A 17,009-nucleotide genomic window follows, 5' to 3' on the forward strand; every position below is an offset into this window, starting at 1 on the left:
CTTTTTAATAAAGTGCTGTTCTATCTATAGTGCCAAACTTTTATCTAGTCAGCTTTAAGTTTATTTAATGATGTAGTCATGGGAGTAAAATTAATATTAATGAAAGTTTTCAGTATTTTAAATTCTTCCACATGTAAACATTTCAACATACTAATTTGATAAAAATCTTTTAATGTATGATTGGCTGTTCACACTGTTTTTAATATTCAGTAAAAGGAAAGGTAAAGGACTGAGTGTGGAATTGGAGAAAAAAAATTTATGCTTGGTAACGACTGTCGAGAATGAATGAGTGAGAGCTGGATGCACAACACGAGCGCCTCACTGCTAAAGCAGCTGGGACGCCATCTCTCCCCCCAAGCTAATATTTTTAATTTTGTGGTACTACCTCCAATTTTATAGTAAGAAAAATAGAAAATAGGACCCATTGTATATAGGCAGCTTTTCTAAAATCTTTATTTTTAAAGATAATTTATATCTTACATTTTAAAGGAGTTTTAATGGCTTATGCTATTAACATAGAAGAGGATGATTTGAAGATAAAATGCAGAGCACAGAAATGTGTAGAACCAAGATTCTAGTTTGATCTTTTCCTGTCTCTTTATGAAAATGCTTCAAATTAATTTTCAGAGAAAAACTTTCTGAAAGTGACCTGAAGGATTTTTATTGGTGGCCTTTGCCCATTTTCATTTGAAGTATAGTTCTGATAACTTTGAAGAGGTTTTCCACCCTTTTTTCCCCCATGAGCAAGTGCTTTTTAATTGCTTTTAATGTTAGAACACTTTACAGCAGGGTTCAAGTGGGCTATATGAGAAGATCCACTGAGATAGGAAAATATTCAGACATCTGTATTTATTTTTAACCTTATCATTTTTTAAACTTTAATCTTATATATGATACATAGAGTACGTAATTAAAAAACCAAAACCAAACCTGTTGCAGTCGACTCGATTCTGACTCATCATGACCCTATAGGACAGAGTAGAATTGCCCCATAGGGTTTCCAAGGAGCGCAAGGTGGATTTGAACTGCCGACCTTTTGGTTAGCAGCTGTACTCTTTACCACTGTGCTACCAGGGCTCCGGAGTACATAATACTATGTGTATATGATTTATAAATAAATATATTAACAGTTTGGAGACCACTGCCTCAGAATCTTTTGAATGTTCCATGCCATGGACTTTCACCACACACACAAAAAAAATTCAGAAATGTACGTAACATTGCAGAGTTCTTGGAGTCCATTTTTCGTACTCCTAGAATGCTTGGATTCTCATTTATTTATAACTTTCCTTGTTTCCTGAGTCCAGTGAGCCTCAGATTTTTGTCTACTGATTCATATGCCTTTATTAACCAATTTTGATTTTAGTCCTTAAGGTTGTAGCCCAAGACTAACTCTTAGAATGGCTGACCTTGTACTCTGATCTGCCCTGACTTCAGTATGTTTTATTAGACTGTGAACTTCTGAGGAGTAAAAAGGAGTAGACACTGTTTATTTAGCTCTGTTCAGCCCAGTGCTAGGTACAAAGTAGACCTTCAGCAAGTGTGAAACAAACATCAAACCTTTCTTAAGTCCCCTCAGTGACGCAGTCCTACTGAGAATCCAGCTTTCTTCTCTACCTGCTCTCCTCCTTTCCCCTTCTGGCAGTGCTGCAACAGGGGCTATGGTGGATGGCGTCAAGTCATTTCTGTGTTTCAGGATCTTACGCTGTCTCAAGATGGGCACAACTGATTCTTAAAATGCTGACTAGAAGATTTCTGGAGAGCCTTGTAAGTTAATAGTATTCACATTCGTTCATATAAAACTAGTAGATGACATGGTCAGAATGAGAGGTTCCCAGCCTTTAAGGAATTTATAAAAAGCTTCAATTTTTCCTGGGGCCTTGGTTGTCTTAATAAGTTGGACTCTGCTGTTGAGTAACCAGGTGACTGTAGACAGCCCTTATCTTCGATACCCTGTGTGACATAACACCAGATCAACAAACCCTCTTTTCAGCATAAGATTATGGAGTTAGAGATTAAACTTTTCTGTAGCCACATTTTAAAAAGATGAAATTAATTTCAGTATATTTTACTTAATCCATTAAAAATATTAATTTAACATAATCAATATTTAAAATGATTAATGACATATTTTACATTTTGTAGGGGTACTGAGTCTGCAAAACCGAGTGTGTATTTCACACCTACAGCACATCTCAATTTCATGTGTTTTATAGCCACATGTGCCTAGTGATTCTCTCATTGGATAACTTAGCTCTATAAATAGTGACTTTTTTATGGTGCATGTTATAGGGAATCAGGGTACCTCCTTTTTCTGTAATTAGACAGATTCATGAATGTGTAGGGTTCTGCACTTCTCCAAGTCCTGAATTTAATCACTAGGAGGCTTGGATCAAGATACTGTATAAATTATATTTTTAGAGAGATAATGTAGTTTCAGATATGAGAGAACAACAAAGATTTAAACAGCTTTATTTGGGCTGGACTGTTGGTTTCTCTATTTGGGGGAATAATTACATGAAATTGCTGTTTTATGAGAAGCTATGCTTTTCACGGTGGGGCTAGCTCATAATTTCTAAGAGTTGTAGAATAAGGGAAGTTGCTGAGTGAGAAAAGGTATCAAGCTTCTTGATGGGTCAGGTTCTGATATATCCTTTTGCTTTTAGGCTCTGTTTTCTCTAACAAATAGAAAAAATAGAGTAAAAAAAAATTTATTATTTTCAAAGTGTTAGGTGCGGTTGAGTCAATTCCAACTCATAATGACCCTAAGTACAACAGAAGGTCCTGCACCATCATAACAATCGTTGCTATGTTTGAGCCCATTGTTGCAGCCACTGTGTCAGTCCATCTTGTTGAGGCTTGTCCTCTTTTTTGATGATCCTCTAACTTACTAATCATGATGTCCTTCTCCAGGGACTGGCCCCTCCTGATAACACATCCAAAGTACATGACATGAAATCTCACCATCTTCCCTTCTAGGGAGCATTCTGGCTGTACTTCTACCAAGACAGATTTGTTCCTTGTACAGGCAGTCCATGGTGTATTCAATATTCTTTGCCAAAACCATAATTCAAAGACATCAATTCTTTTTCAGTTTTCCTTATTCCTTGTTTAGCTTTGGCATGTGTATGAGATGACTGAAAATACCATGGCTTGGGCCAGGGCCACCTTAGTCTTCAAGGTGACAACTTTGCTTTTTTAACACGTCAAAGAGGTCTTTTGCAGCAGATTTGCCCAGTGCAATGCATCTTTTGATTTCTTGACTGCTGCCTCCAGTGGCTGTTGATTGTGGATTCAAGTAAAATGAAATCCTTGACAACTTCAGTTTTTTCTCTGTTTGTCATGATGTTGCTTATTGGCCCATTTGATAAGGTTTTTGTTATCTTTATGTTAAAGTGCAGTTCGTACTGAAGGCTGTAGTCTTTGATCTTCATCAGTAAGTGCTTCAAGTCCTTTTTTAGCAAGCAACGTTATGTCGTCTGCATATCGCAGGTTGTTAATGAGTCTTCCTCCAACCCTGATGCCACATTCTTCTTATAGCCCAGCTTCTCGGATTATTTGCTTGGCATACAGATTGATTAAGTATGGTGAAAGGATATAGCCCAGACACACACCTTTCCTGATTTTAAACTACCCAGACCCCTTGTTCTGTTCAAAACACTGCCTCTTAGTCTATGTACAGCTTCTGCATGAGCACAATTAAGTGTTCTGGAATTACCATTCTTCGCAATGTTATCTGTGATTTGTTGTGATCCACACAGTCGAATGTCTTTGCATAGTCAATAAAACAGGGTAACCGTTTTGAATGATCTTCAGCAAAATTTTACTTGTGTGTGATATCAATGATACTGTTCTATAACCTCTGCATTCTGTTGTATCACCTTTCTTTGGAATGGGCACAAATATGGATCTCTTCCAGTAGGTTGGCCTGGCAGCTGTCCTCCAAATTTCTTGCCATAGATGACTGAGCGTCTTCAGTGCTGCATCTGTTTGTTGCAGTGTCTCAGTTGGTATTCTTTCAGTTCCTGGAGCCTTGTTTTTTGACAGTGCCTTCAGTGCAGCTCGAGCTTCTTCCTTCAGTGCCTTCAGTTCTTGATCATATGCTACCTCCTGAAATGGCTGAACATGGATGGACCAGTTCTTTTTCTTACACTGACTCGGTGTATTTCTTCCATCTTCTTTTGAAGCTTCCTGCATTGTTCAACTTTTTGCCCATAGAATCCTTCAGTATTGTAACTTGAATTTTACAGTTTTTCCTTCAGTTCTTTCAGCTTGAGAAATGCTGAGTGTGTAGTTCCCTTAGGTTTTCTAACTCCAGGTCTTTGCACGTTTCATTGTAATACTTTGTCTTCTCTAGCTGCCCTTTGAAATATTCTGTTCTGCTCTCTTTTGCTTTATCATTTCTTCCTTTCGCCTTAGCTGCAGAGTCCCTTTTGATATCCACTTATTTACAAAGTAGAGAGTGTTTATTTCCTTACATGGAAACACTCTTATTTGGCTATTGCTGCTAGCTAGAGGAATATGGGAAACCCTGGTGGCATAGTGGTTAAGTGCTACGGTTGCTAACCAAAGGGTCAGCAGTTCAAATCTGCCAGGTGCTCCTTGGAAACTCTTTGGGGCAGTTCTACTCTGTCCTATAGGGTCGCTATGAGTTGGAACTGATGGCACTGGGTTTGCTGGGTTTTTTTTTGTTTGTTTAGAGGAATATGAGTAGATACTTCTTAATTTATTAAAGAAAGAACACAAATAGCTAGATTGCAGTCTAAGCGCCCTAGATTTGTAATAGTTGCTAGAGGATTCCATGTTGGATAGGATAAAAATTCCTTAAGCCTATTTTGAAACTGCGTTTCACTGTTTTAAGAATTGCACCTCCATTTTAATTCAACAGTTTCAATTTTTTAAATTATCAAAGTAATTTAACAATATTTTCAAAAGTTTTTTTAAAAAATTATTCCTAATCCCACAACTATAATGTTTTGTGTATTTGCCATGTTTGTATCTGTATATTTTGAGATATTTGTGATCAATAATGAAACCAGAAACCAAACCTATTGCTGTCGAGTCGGTTCCGACTTACAGCAACCCTATAGAACAGAGTAGAACTGCCCCATAGGGTTTCCAAGGAGCGGCTGGTGGATTTAAACTGCCGACCTTTTTGGTTAGCTCTTGACCACTGTACCACCTGGGCTGATACTTATAACTGTGTAGCTTTTTGAAATGTGCTTTTTTAAATTATGAATTTGCAATGGTAGTCTTTAAAATAACATTTTGCTGTCATGTAACAGCCTGGAAATGGGTATAGGCTGATGAGGTGATTCTGTCCCACTTGTCATGGTTGTCTGTGAGTCACTACCAATCCACACACCAGCCTGTGGGAGGGAAAAGAGAGAGGAAGTTCAGGGCAGTTTACCATTGAGGAGGTGAGCAAGAAATTGTGCCATCTCTCCTGCTCACGTTGCGTTCGTGATAGCGTAGTCACATGGCTACACCTACCATAAGGGAAGCAAGAAAATGGAGCCTTGCTCCATTTTAGGGGGCAACTAGTAGTCTGTGACAAGTACATAAGTCTTAGCAACCATTGTCTAAAAGACGAATTAGTCAGAAGCTTGAAGTGGAGTAATTTTTGTAATTTTAACTTCTAAGATTGTATAATTCTTTATATATATCCACCATAGTTTAACTAATATCCAATATACGGTTATTTAGATGGCTTTAAAATTTTGCTTTTAGGAAAAAAAAAACATTCTAAGAACATGCTATGCACAGCTTCCTCCATATTTTGGAATTTTTTTTTAGGATTCTTTTTTTTGGGGGGGTAAAAGTATACAACAAAAAGTTTTCTGTTTTAACCATTTTTAAGTGTACGAGTCAGTGACATTAATTGTGCGTTCATCATGTTGTGCTCTTCATTTCCAAAAGTTTTCACCACTCCAAACAGAAACCCAGGACCCCTTTAGCAATAACTGCCCATCTTCCCCTCCCCTAGCCCCTGCTAACCACTAATAAACTTTTGTTTCTATACATTTGCCTAATCTAGCTATTTTTATGTAAGTAGGATCATATAATATTTGTTCTTTTGTGTCTCATGTTTCACTCAGCATGGTGTTTTACGGCTCATCCATGTCATAGGGTATATCAGGATTTAATTTCCATTAATCTGGATAATATGCCATTGTATGTATATACCACATTTTGGTTTTTCATTGATTTAGGATGGTTTTTGTAAAAGTGGGATTACTGGCCCAGAAAGTTTGAGCATGTTTATAGAATTTGGATATGCACTTCTAGAATACTTTTCTAAGACATACTGCTCCGTCACCAACATCATGTGACTAGTTTTCCCACCCCTTCTGTACGTTGGGTATCATGATTACTATTTTACTACATCACTTCTTATTTTCTTTGCTTGTTGTTGGGTGTTACTGAGTCAATTTTGACCCATAGAAACCCTACAGGGCAGAGTAGAACAGCCCCGTATAGTTTCCTAGGCCATAATCTTTATGGGAACAGATCTCCAGGTCATCTCCCACGGAGCCACTGGTTGGATTTGAACTACCAGACTTTTTAGTCAGCAGCTGAGTGGTTAACCATTGTGATCAACCAGCGCGATTTAGCAGTTTTGGCAAGTTTGATCACTAGTAGTGGTTTCTCTTTTGTACATTATTGCTCTTGTTCTTTGCCCATTTATCTGTTTAGAAAGGGCTTGGTCACTTTTTATAAAATTCATCTGTAAGAACTTTTTTGGTAATATCTTAATCTGTTTTGATGTTTTTAAAATATTTTCTCTGATCCTTTTTCCTTTAACTGTTTTTTGGGGGGATGCATCTTAGTTATCTAGCGCTGCTGTAACAGAAATACCACAGCTGAATAGCTGTAGCAAATGGAAATTTATTTTCCTACAGTTTAGGAAGCTAAAAGCCCTAATTCAAGGCAGACTCCAGGGGAAGGCTTTCACTGTCTGTAGGCTCTGGGAGAAGGTCCTTGTTCCTTGGTTCCCTGGTGATCTTCACGTACTGTGGCATCTCTCTTCCCCCATCTCTGCTTGCTTCTCTGTCTAATCTGTCCTTTTTATATCTCAAAGGTGACTGGCTTAAAACACACCCTATACTGATACAACCTCTTACCAAAGAAAACCCATTCCCAAATGGGATCATAACCACAGATATAGGGATCAGGATTTACAACACATTCTGGGGGGACGTAATTCAGTCCATAAAAGGGGTATCTGGAAGTTTTCAAATTTTCACTTAGTAACATTTGTAGTCCCTGACTTACAACCTATTTGAGTTACAATGCAGGGGCACCGGTCTTATCCTTAGTGATATACTGCATACAATGTTGCAGTGCATAATTTGCTTATGTTATCATTCTCAGATGTAATGTTTCTAACCCCCAAAGACAATTAAGATTGGATTTATGAAGATACTGATAATAAAAGGCAATAATAGTGAAAACTAAAAAAAAAGTGCTATTCAGTTTACGTCAGTACCAATTTATGACGGAGCAGTCTTCAGAATGGAGCCCTGTTGTAAGTTGGGGACTACCTGTATATTTCTTTCATGAATTAATGACTTTCATGTTTAGACAATTATCTCTGAAGCAAAGTGTTAAATTATAACTTCAAGAGTTTGATATTTCTAATTAACAGATTTGGCTGGTCTCACCATCTGAAATTTTTAATACCTCTGGTATCAGAGAATAAGGAGCCCTGGTGGCAGTGGTTAAGTGCTTTGCCATCAATTGAAGGGTTGGCTGTTTGAAACCACCAGCTGCTCTTCAGGAGAAAGATGTGACAGTCTGCTTCCATAAAGATTACAGCCTTGGAAACCCCATGGGGCAGTTTTACTCTGTCCTCTTGGGCTGCTATGAGTTGGAATTGACTCAGTGGCAATTGGTTTGGTTTTGGTGTTGGATTGGTAGCAGAGAGACTGTTATTTTTTCCAGTACAGTTATTTTGAATAGTTTAATATGAAATACTTCATATTTACCCACTATTCCACTTAATAAATAAAACATTTGCCAGTATCTTTGAAACCCACTCTGTGTTCTTCCCAGGTTCCATCTTTTGTCCTCTGCCAGAGGGGACGCTGTTGTATTTTTATGCAGATAACTCGCACCTTCTATGTTTGTTTGGCAGCCACTCCCTCCCCCCATCCCAGGTATTTTAAAAGCGTGCTATGCTGATTTTTTTTTACAGCAACATGTTACTTGCTTTAAAAGGCAGTATTATGAATTTGTCTTTATAATTGAGAATTTTTCCTTTTTTAAAATTTTAAACCTAAATCAAATCGTTCCTGATCTTTGCTTTCTTTTATAGAAATAAAACATTAGACATGAAGTTGAAGTTCCCTGTGTTCCTGTCCCCAACTTTATTTATTCCTTCTTTTCTGTCACGATATAACCACTGTCGAGAATTGGGTGTATATCTGTGTTTTCATTCTTTTATGACACATATGCCTTCATAAACAGTATACAGAGTTCCGTGTACACCTACTCTAACTTATCGACTATCTTGTTATCTGGTATTTTTGTATTTACAACAATAGTAAAAAATCTACTACCTGACTTTTGCACATTAACAACGTATGTCTGGCAGTAATGAACATTGAGGTGCAAGGTGAGAGTAACATTGGCTGTGATAGTTAAGATTATGGGTCAACTTGGCTGGGCCATGAATCCCAGTAGTTTGGCAGTTACGTAATGATGTAATTTGACAGTTATGTAATGATGTAGTCATCCTTCATTTTTTATGATCTGATGTTGTCATCCTCCATTTTTGCACAATGCCAATTTTCACTTAATGAACTGGTCTTTGGAACCTAACCATGTTGGTAAGTGAGGAGCAAGTATACTAATATTTTTACATAAATAATATCGTCATGTATACAACATTCTAAAGCTTGCTTTTATTCATGCAATGGTACATTCTTGAGGCTTCTCCAAAAGCTGCCTGTCTTCAGTTACAAAGTCAGGAAAGGAGAGACAGTTTAGAAGTAATTCTAAATTAGAAGATGTGATTTTTGAGAAACTGCATTTTATTTCGAGGTACTGGAATACTAAATGCTTTTGAAGTATTTTTATAAGTGAACAATTCAAGGTTCTACCTTTAAAAAATAAGCATGACTGATGATGGAAGCATTGAGTTGTTTTATTGACAAAGATCAATAGAATGTCCACAACAGTATGTAAAGTGAGCATGCACATGCAGATGTTTGTTGGATTTGATAAAACAGTACTAATCACAGAGTCTGGATCCTTGGCATGGAATCAAAATGGCTAATAGAGTAAGCCAGTTGTGCAAAGTTTTATATTTCAATCATTCATTCATTTTAAAAGGCTTAATTAGATAAGGCCCTAGAAATGGCAAAACTTGAAAAAGTTAATAGTAGAAATATGGACATTTTGTTGGACACTAAATAATAATTTCGTGAAAAATTCAAATTCTGTAAAATACAGTTAATATGTTCATTTTATAGTTAGATAAATACTACTTATATATTTTCTTTCTTCAGGTATTACTAGAAAACCATTGAATTCAGAGGGTAGATTTCTACCTATGATGGAATGAGTAGATTAGCAATCTTCTTAAAAAGCAGCTATATAGCTGGGCAAAAGTGAAAAAAAAACAACCCTGCCAGTGGAAATTGACCAGAGGCCAGTTGAAAAGTGTTACGCTGCTGAGCTTGGGATAAGAACAATGGAAATTTCTGGAATTCTAGAATGGTGCTGCTCACATTCCATCTCCTCTGCCCCAGCTTGGTTGACATGGAGATTCTGACAGGGAGAAGCAGTCATAAGGACCTCAGTTGAAGGGGGCCTACAACACATGGAGCGATGATGATACCCAGTGGCCTTATCTGTGGGTATGAATTTTTAGAGGTGCAGGGGAGGTCTAGTGCCTCATCTCAAATAGTCTGAGGTTGTGGTAGTGTTAGGGACAAGAATATTCCTGAATGAGGCTGTGCACATACACGGGAAAAACCTGAGAGGGCCCAAGCTATTCACATACTTTCAGCTGACCTGAAGCTGCATGCCTGTGCTTAGGAGACTTGAAAGGGCCCTATAGAAAGTTAAACCCAGTGTAAACCTGGAAATGGACTGAACTTCGAATTTGTTCCCCTACCCACACACATATCTATCAGCACACACTGGAAACCTTACTGGCTTCTGTTTGCTCAGTACCTCTGTCCAATCACTGATGGACCACTAAGTTACACAGACAGAGGGGCAAGTCCTAGGAAAGTGGACTTAAAAAGAGAGATCAGTGAGTCCATATCACAGGAGAGACAGATTTTACATATTGTGCCCAGGCAGCTACCAAACAGACACAAAACAGTAACAACAGCATCCTTCAGGGGGAAGAAATTAGAATCCAGAGTTTCTACAATATATTACCTAAAATGCCTAATTTCAACAACAGAAAAATTACAAAACATACATAGAAACAGGGAGCATGGCCCATACACAGGGAAAAAATTCAGTCAATAGAAATGGTCTGTGAGTGTCCTTGAACACTGGAATTAGTAAAGACTAAAAAAGTTTTTTTTTTTTTTTTTTTCAAGAACTAAGAGAAACCATGTTTAAAGAATTAAAGGAAAGTATGACAATAAACCAAGAAATGGAGATTCTCAATAAGGATATAGGAATTTGTTATACAAAAAAAAAAAAGACTCCGTCATATAATGCAATGAGAAGAGCACTTGACCTTTGTAGTGTTGGTCTCCAGAGTCCATAACCTCAGTCTAATGATGAGAAAACAACAGACAAAGCCAAATTCCATGTTATTCTACAAGATTGCCTAACAAGTACTCTCTAAAACTGTCAAGGTCATGAAAAACAAGTAAAGACTGAGAAACTGTTACAGATCAAGGGGTCTAAGGAGTCATGATAATTAAATGCAATCTGATATCCTGTATTGCATCTTGGGGCAGAAAAGGGGCATTAGTGGAAAAACTGATGAAATTTGAATAAAGTCTGTATTTTAGTTAATTTTTTTTTTAAACCAGTGTTTTCTTGCTTTTGACAAATGTATCATGGTTATGTAAGTTGCATTAACAGAGCCTGAATAAAGTATATACAGGAACTCTCTGTACTATATTTACAACTTTTCTATAATTTAAATTTATTCCAAAGTAAAAACTTAGAAAAAAAAGCATCAAATGAAATTCTAAAGTTGAAGAATATAATAACTGAACTGAAATATTCAGGAGAGTAGCTCAGTAGAAGATTCAAGGAGCCAGAAAAAGAAACTATCCAGTCTCAAAAACAGGGAGGAAAATAAAGAAAAACGAACAGAGCTTCAGAGATCTGTGGGAAACATCAAGTGTACAGCCTATGTATGATGTGAATCCCAAAATGCCAGGAGAGAAAAACAGTCTTTTGGAAAGGTTTCCAAATATGAAAAACATTAAACCACACATCAAGAAGCTCAGTGAACTCCAAGTAGAATAAATACAAAGAAACCTACACCTTTGTTGTTGTTAGGTGCCGTCAAGTTGGTTCCAACTTACAGTGACCCTGTACATAACAGAAAGAAACACTGCACGGTCCTGAGCCATCCTTACAATCGTTGTTATACTTGAGCTCATTGCTGCAGCCACTGTGTCAGTCCACCTCATTGAGGGTCTTCCTGTTTTCCGCTGACCCTGTACTCTGCCAAGCATGATGTCCTTCTCCAGGGACTGATCCGTCCTGACAACATGTCCAAAGTATGTAAGACGCAGTCTGGCCATCCTTGCTTCTAAGGAGCATTCTGGTTGTACTTCTTCCAAGACAGATTTGTTCATTCTTTTGGCAGTCCGTGGTATATTCGATATACTTTGCCAACACCGCAATTCAGAGGCATCAATTCTTCGGTCTTGCTTATTCGTTGTCCAGCTTTCACATGTGTATGATGCGATTGGAAATACCATGGCTTGCGTCAGGCGCACCTTAGTCTTCAAGGTGGTATCTTTACCCTTCAACACTTTCAAGAGGTCCTTTGCAGCAGATTTACCCAATGCAATGCATCTTTTGATTTCTCGACTGCTGCTTCCATGGCTGTTGATTGTGGATCCAAGTAAAATGATATCCTTGACAACTTCAGTCTTTTCTCCATTTATCGTGATGTTGCTCGTTGGTCCAGTTGTGAGGATTTTTGTTTTCTTTCTGTTGAGGTGCAATCCATACTGAAGGCTGTGGTCTTTGATCTTCATTAGTAAGTCCTTCACCTAGATACAGCATAGTCAATCTGTTGAAAGACAGAGAAAATCTTGGAAGCAGCAAGAGAGAAACAGCTTATCATATACAGAGGAGCATCAATACAATTAATGGCTGACATATCAGAAACAGTTGAGGCCAGAAGGCAGTGAAATGACATATTCAATTGTTGAAAGAAAAAAAAGTCCATAAACGATTATGTATTTAACAAAGCTATCTGTTCTGGGTTATCCTTCAAAAATCAAGGAGAAATAAAGACATTACTGTACAAAGATTGAGAGTTTTTGTAGCTAACAGACTGATCTTAGAAGAAATAATAAAAGAAGTCTTTCAAGCTGAGAGTAAATGGCACCTGATGGTAACTCAAATCTATAAAATGGAATGAAGAGCACTGGAAATGTAAATATGTAGGTTTATATATATAAAAGACTATACTTTTTTAAAATATCTTTTCTTCTTTAAAAAACATTGAACTCTATTTAAAAACATTTAGTAGTGGTAACATTTAATGCTCCCCGAGCTCTGGTGGCACAGTGGTTAAGCACCTGACTGCTAAAAACTGAAAAGTCAGCAGTTTGAACCCACCAGCTGCTCTGTGGGAGAAAGATGTGGCAGTCTGTTTCCATAAAGATGTACAGCCATTACAAAATGCTCCTGCAGTGTAGTCTGCTCCCATAGTCAGCATTCTACCTGCCTCCGTGTGCACCTCACAGCTCTGGCCTCTGAAACCAACAGGACATACCTGTCCAGCGGACAATTAGGTTTAGCCTGCCCCCACTTCTGGTATGTGCTGGGGACTGCTGACTGAGGCTTACATGTGCCAGGAAACAGGAGCCTTGAGTGGAGGCTGCACTCACAGCCAACAGTGTATCGGGGGACTCTCTGACAGCAACAAGACAGACCTCAATGAGGATCTGACCAGAGCATGACACCCCCCTCCCACTTGGTAATTGTTGGTTTCCAGGCTGTTGCAGACTGCTACAGAAGGCCCCTGAAATAGAATCTGTTCCCATAGTCAGCACTCTACCTGCCTCCCTGTGTACGCCATAACTCAGGCTTCTGAAACAAACAGGACAGACCTCTCTAGGGATCAATTTGGGTCTGTCTATTCACTTTTTTTTTTTTAATTCACCTTTCAGTTGGCACTGAAGACTGCTGACTGAGGCTGTTATGTGCTAGGAAGGAGACATCCTTAGTGGAAGCTACACCCACAGCCACCGTACTACAGGGGGGCTCTGATAGCAACAAGGCAGACCTCCCTGGGGGTCCATTCAAAGTGTGTGACAACCCCTCCCCAACCAGTATCTTTTGGCTACTGGACTGATACGGACTTCTGCAGAAAGTTCCCTTCAGTGGAATCAGGAGGTGGGTCATCTAAGTGGAGACTGCTCCCAACCACCCCAGGGCCAATTAGCTCTGAAATCAACAAGACAGATCTCTTGGAGGTCCTTCTGGGAAGTCGCAGCCTCTCCATCTCCTGCAACAGAGGAAAATTGGCCTGTGCTGCTTCTTTATGCCAGCTCAGATATAAGCAGCCCCCATAGAACAGGGAAGGAAGCCTTGGGCAAAACCAGAGGAAAACACCCAGCCCTGAAGGGGGCTCACTGGGTGTGGGTTTTCTGACTGAAAATACGGTTGCAGAAACAGAGAGGAACGGAATAATAATCAGAAAGAGAGGTCTGTGTCCCCTGGTGGACAGATTGGTTAGTACACGATACCTTGCCAGAGTGGTGTTGCCTACTAGTGAACAGATTGACTACAGCGTGTTCTGTTCTCTGTTATGTGTGGGAGAGATTGAAAGTTGAAAACCGAAATCTGGAACTTTCAAATCCTAATTAAACCAGTGAGGGAGAAGGAGCTATCACAGAAATGGACAGGAAATGGTAAGTTAAAGGTGAAGGTTCTGGTTGCCTAAGAGTATTTTTGCAGAACATAGTGTAAGCAAAAACACCGTATACTAGGGAAAACTGAGAACGTTAACACTTGTAAATTCCAGTGCCTCAACAAAAAATCACAAGACACACAAAGAACAGAGAAATAATGGCTCATTCAAATGAACATGATAAAGGGAGTAGTAGCACATCTAGGGATGACAAAGTAATGAAAAAGAGGAAGAATATAATACAGCAACACTAAACATAATTGAAGAACTAAGGGAAAATATACTACATGCTGTTATCGTTGAGTCAATTCTGACTCATAGCAACCCTGTAGACAGAGTAGAACTGCCCCCTCTGGTTTCCAAGGAGTGGCGGGTGAATTGGAACTATTGACTTTTTGGCCAACCTTTTGGTTAGCAGCTGTCTTAGTCATCTAGTGCTGCTGTAACAGAAATACTACAAGTATGGCTTTAACAAAGAGAAGTTTGTTATAGTCTAGTAGGGTAGAAGTCCGAATTCAGGGCATCAGCTCCAGGGGAAGGCTTTCTCTCTTCCAGCTCTGGAGGAAGGTCCTTGTCATCAGTCTTCCCCTGGTCTAAGAGCTTCTCAGGCACAGGGACCCTGAGTCCAAAGGATGTGTTCTGCTCCTGGCACTGCCTTCTTGCTGGTATGAGGTCCCCATGTTTCTCTGCTCACTTCTGTCTTTCATATCTCAAAGGAGATTGATTTAAGGCAAAATCTAATCTTGTAGATTAAGTCCTGTCTCATCAACATAACTGGCACTAATCCCATCTCATTGACATCATAGTGATAGAATTTACAACACATAAGAAAATCACATCAGATGACAAAATGGTGGACAATCACACAATACTGGGAATCGTGACCTAGCCAAATTGATAAACATGTTTTTGTGGGGCACAATTCAATCCATGACAGCAGCTGGGCTCTTAACCACTAAGTCACCAGGGCTCAGGGAAAATATAGACAGAGCTAAAAAGGAATAAGTAAAACAATGCATGAGCTTAATGAGGATCTAAAGAGATATTGCAACTGAAAGGGACTATAGCTGGAATGAGAAACACAGAAGGATTTAGCAACATTTTTAATCAGGCAGAAGAAAGAATCAGCAAATTAGAGGGTAAGATAGTTAAAATTACTGACACTGAAGAGCAGCAAGAATGGAGGCTCAAGAAGACTGAACAGAGTTTAATGAAATTACAGGACAACCACAAGAGACCTAATATATGCATCATGAGAATTCCAGAAGGATATGAGAGAGAGAAAGGAACAAAGAATATTTAAAGAAATATTGACAGAAAACTTCCTCAGTTTAACAAAGAACATCAATTTACAAATCCAAGAAGCTCAAAGTACCCCAGGCTGTATAAACCCAAAGAGCTCTACACAAAGACACATCATAGTTAGGCTCTCAAAAAGTAGAGAATCCTGAAAGCAGTGAGAGAGAAGCAAACAGTCAGATACAGTCTTATCATCAATGAGACTAAGTGTCAATTTCTCCTTCAAAACATCAGAGGCCAGAAGTCAGTGGAGTGAAATATTTAAAGTCCTGGAAGAAAAAGGTAAAAAAAGGAAAACAAACAAACAAACAAAAAACACTGTCAACCAAGAATACTATACCCAGCGAAACTACCCTTCAAGAATGAGGGTGAAATTTAAAACATTCCTAGATAAACATACTGAGAGAGTTCTTACCCACCAGACCAGCCCTCCAAAAAGTACTAATGGGAGTTCTGTAGATGGAAGTGAAAATACACTAGAAAGTGATTCAAAGCTATACATGAAAAGAAAGATCTTTGATAAAGGGAAATGAATAAACAAGTATAAGGCCTAGTAATAAGGTATTCATTGATAATTCTGAATGTTTTGTCCTTCATTTAACAGAACACAATTTAGTAGCAAATATATAAAAAGCAAGGATAAAATTGTTAACAGAGCACAAGAAATCTGAAGACATAATTAGTGATAACAACAACAAAAGAAGGGGGAGAGAGGAATGGCATGGATATAGGATTTCTTGCACGTTACTGAAGTTAAATTGGTACCAACTTACCCTAGAATGTTATAAATACAAGCTGTTAAATGTAATCATTGGAATCACTAAGAAAGTATATTTAAAAACATACATGAGAGGAGAAGGGAAGTAAAAAAGCTCACTACAATAAACTAACAAACCACAAAAGCAAGCAGTAGTAAAGGACAAAGTAAGCATAAGACACACAAAAAAGGCACAAGCAAATCACTTCTTATCAGTAATTATAGTGACTTGAAAATAGGTTGAGGACCTAAATGGGCATACTAAAACCATAAAATTCTTAGAAGGAAAAGCAGTGGCAACGTTTTCAGGCCAAGATTTTAACGATGGATTACCTAATAATAAAAGCACACACAGCAAAAGACAAATGAGACCGCATGAAAATTAAAGACTTGCGTTCATCTAAAGACTTTACCAAAAAAAGTGAAAAGACAAGCTACCGACTGGGAGAATATCTTTGGAAAGCATATATCAAGAAAGAATCTAGTAACCAAAATATATGTATAAAACTTTGACAACAAGAAGACAAATAACCCAATCATAAAATGGGCAAAGGACTTGAATAGACATTTCACTGAAGAAGACATTCAAATGGCCACCAAATACATGAAAAGATGCCGAGTGTCATTAACCAACAGGGATGCAAATCAAAACCACATTGAAATACCATTTTGCTCCCACTAGGGTGGCTAAATTTAAAAAAAATAATGTTGGCAAGGATATGGGGTAGTTGGAACTCTTACTCATTGCTGGTGGGAATACAGCATGGTACAGCTGTTGTGGAAAACAGTGTGGTAGTTCCTCAAAAAACTAAAACTAGAACTACCATATGACCTAGCAATTCCACTCCTAGGTATACACTTGAAAGACTTGGA

At 38.3% G+C, this 17,009-nt stretch overlaps 1 protein-coding gene across 4 annotated transcripts in view; it reads left to right on the forward strand.

The window, feature by feature from the left end:
- The window catches only part of PDE7A (phosphodiesterase 7A), a 135,594-nt gene that overhangs the window by 16,256 nt on the left and 102,329 nt on the right, over nucleotides 1–17,009 (forward strand). For 3 of the 4 annotated variants that reach the window (XM_049854108.1, XM_049854106.1, XM_049854109.1), the window contains exon 2: nucleotides 1,697–1,767. The exons of the other annotated variant lie outside the window; for it this stretch is intronic. In XM_049854108.1, coding sequence (XP_049710065.1) covers nucleotides 1,697–1,767 — 71 coding nt within the window. The remainder of the gene's footprint in view (nucleotides 1–1,696; nucleotides 1,768–17,009) is intronic. 4 annotated transcript variants of the gene reach the window in all.

The sequence above is a fragment of the Elephas maximus genome, chromosome 15, assembly GCF_024166365.1.
Source record: "Elephas maximus indicus isolate mEleMax1 chromosome 15, mEleMax1 primary haplotype, whole genome shotgun sequence".
Lineage (NCBI taxonomy): Eukaryota > Metazoa > Chordata > Mammalia > Proboscidea > Elephantidae > Elephas > Elephas maximus.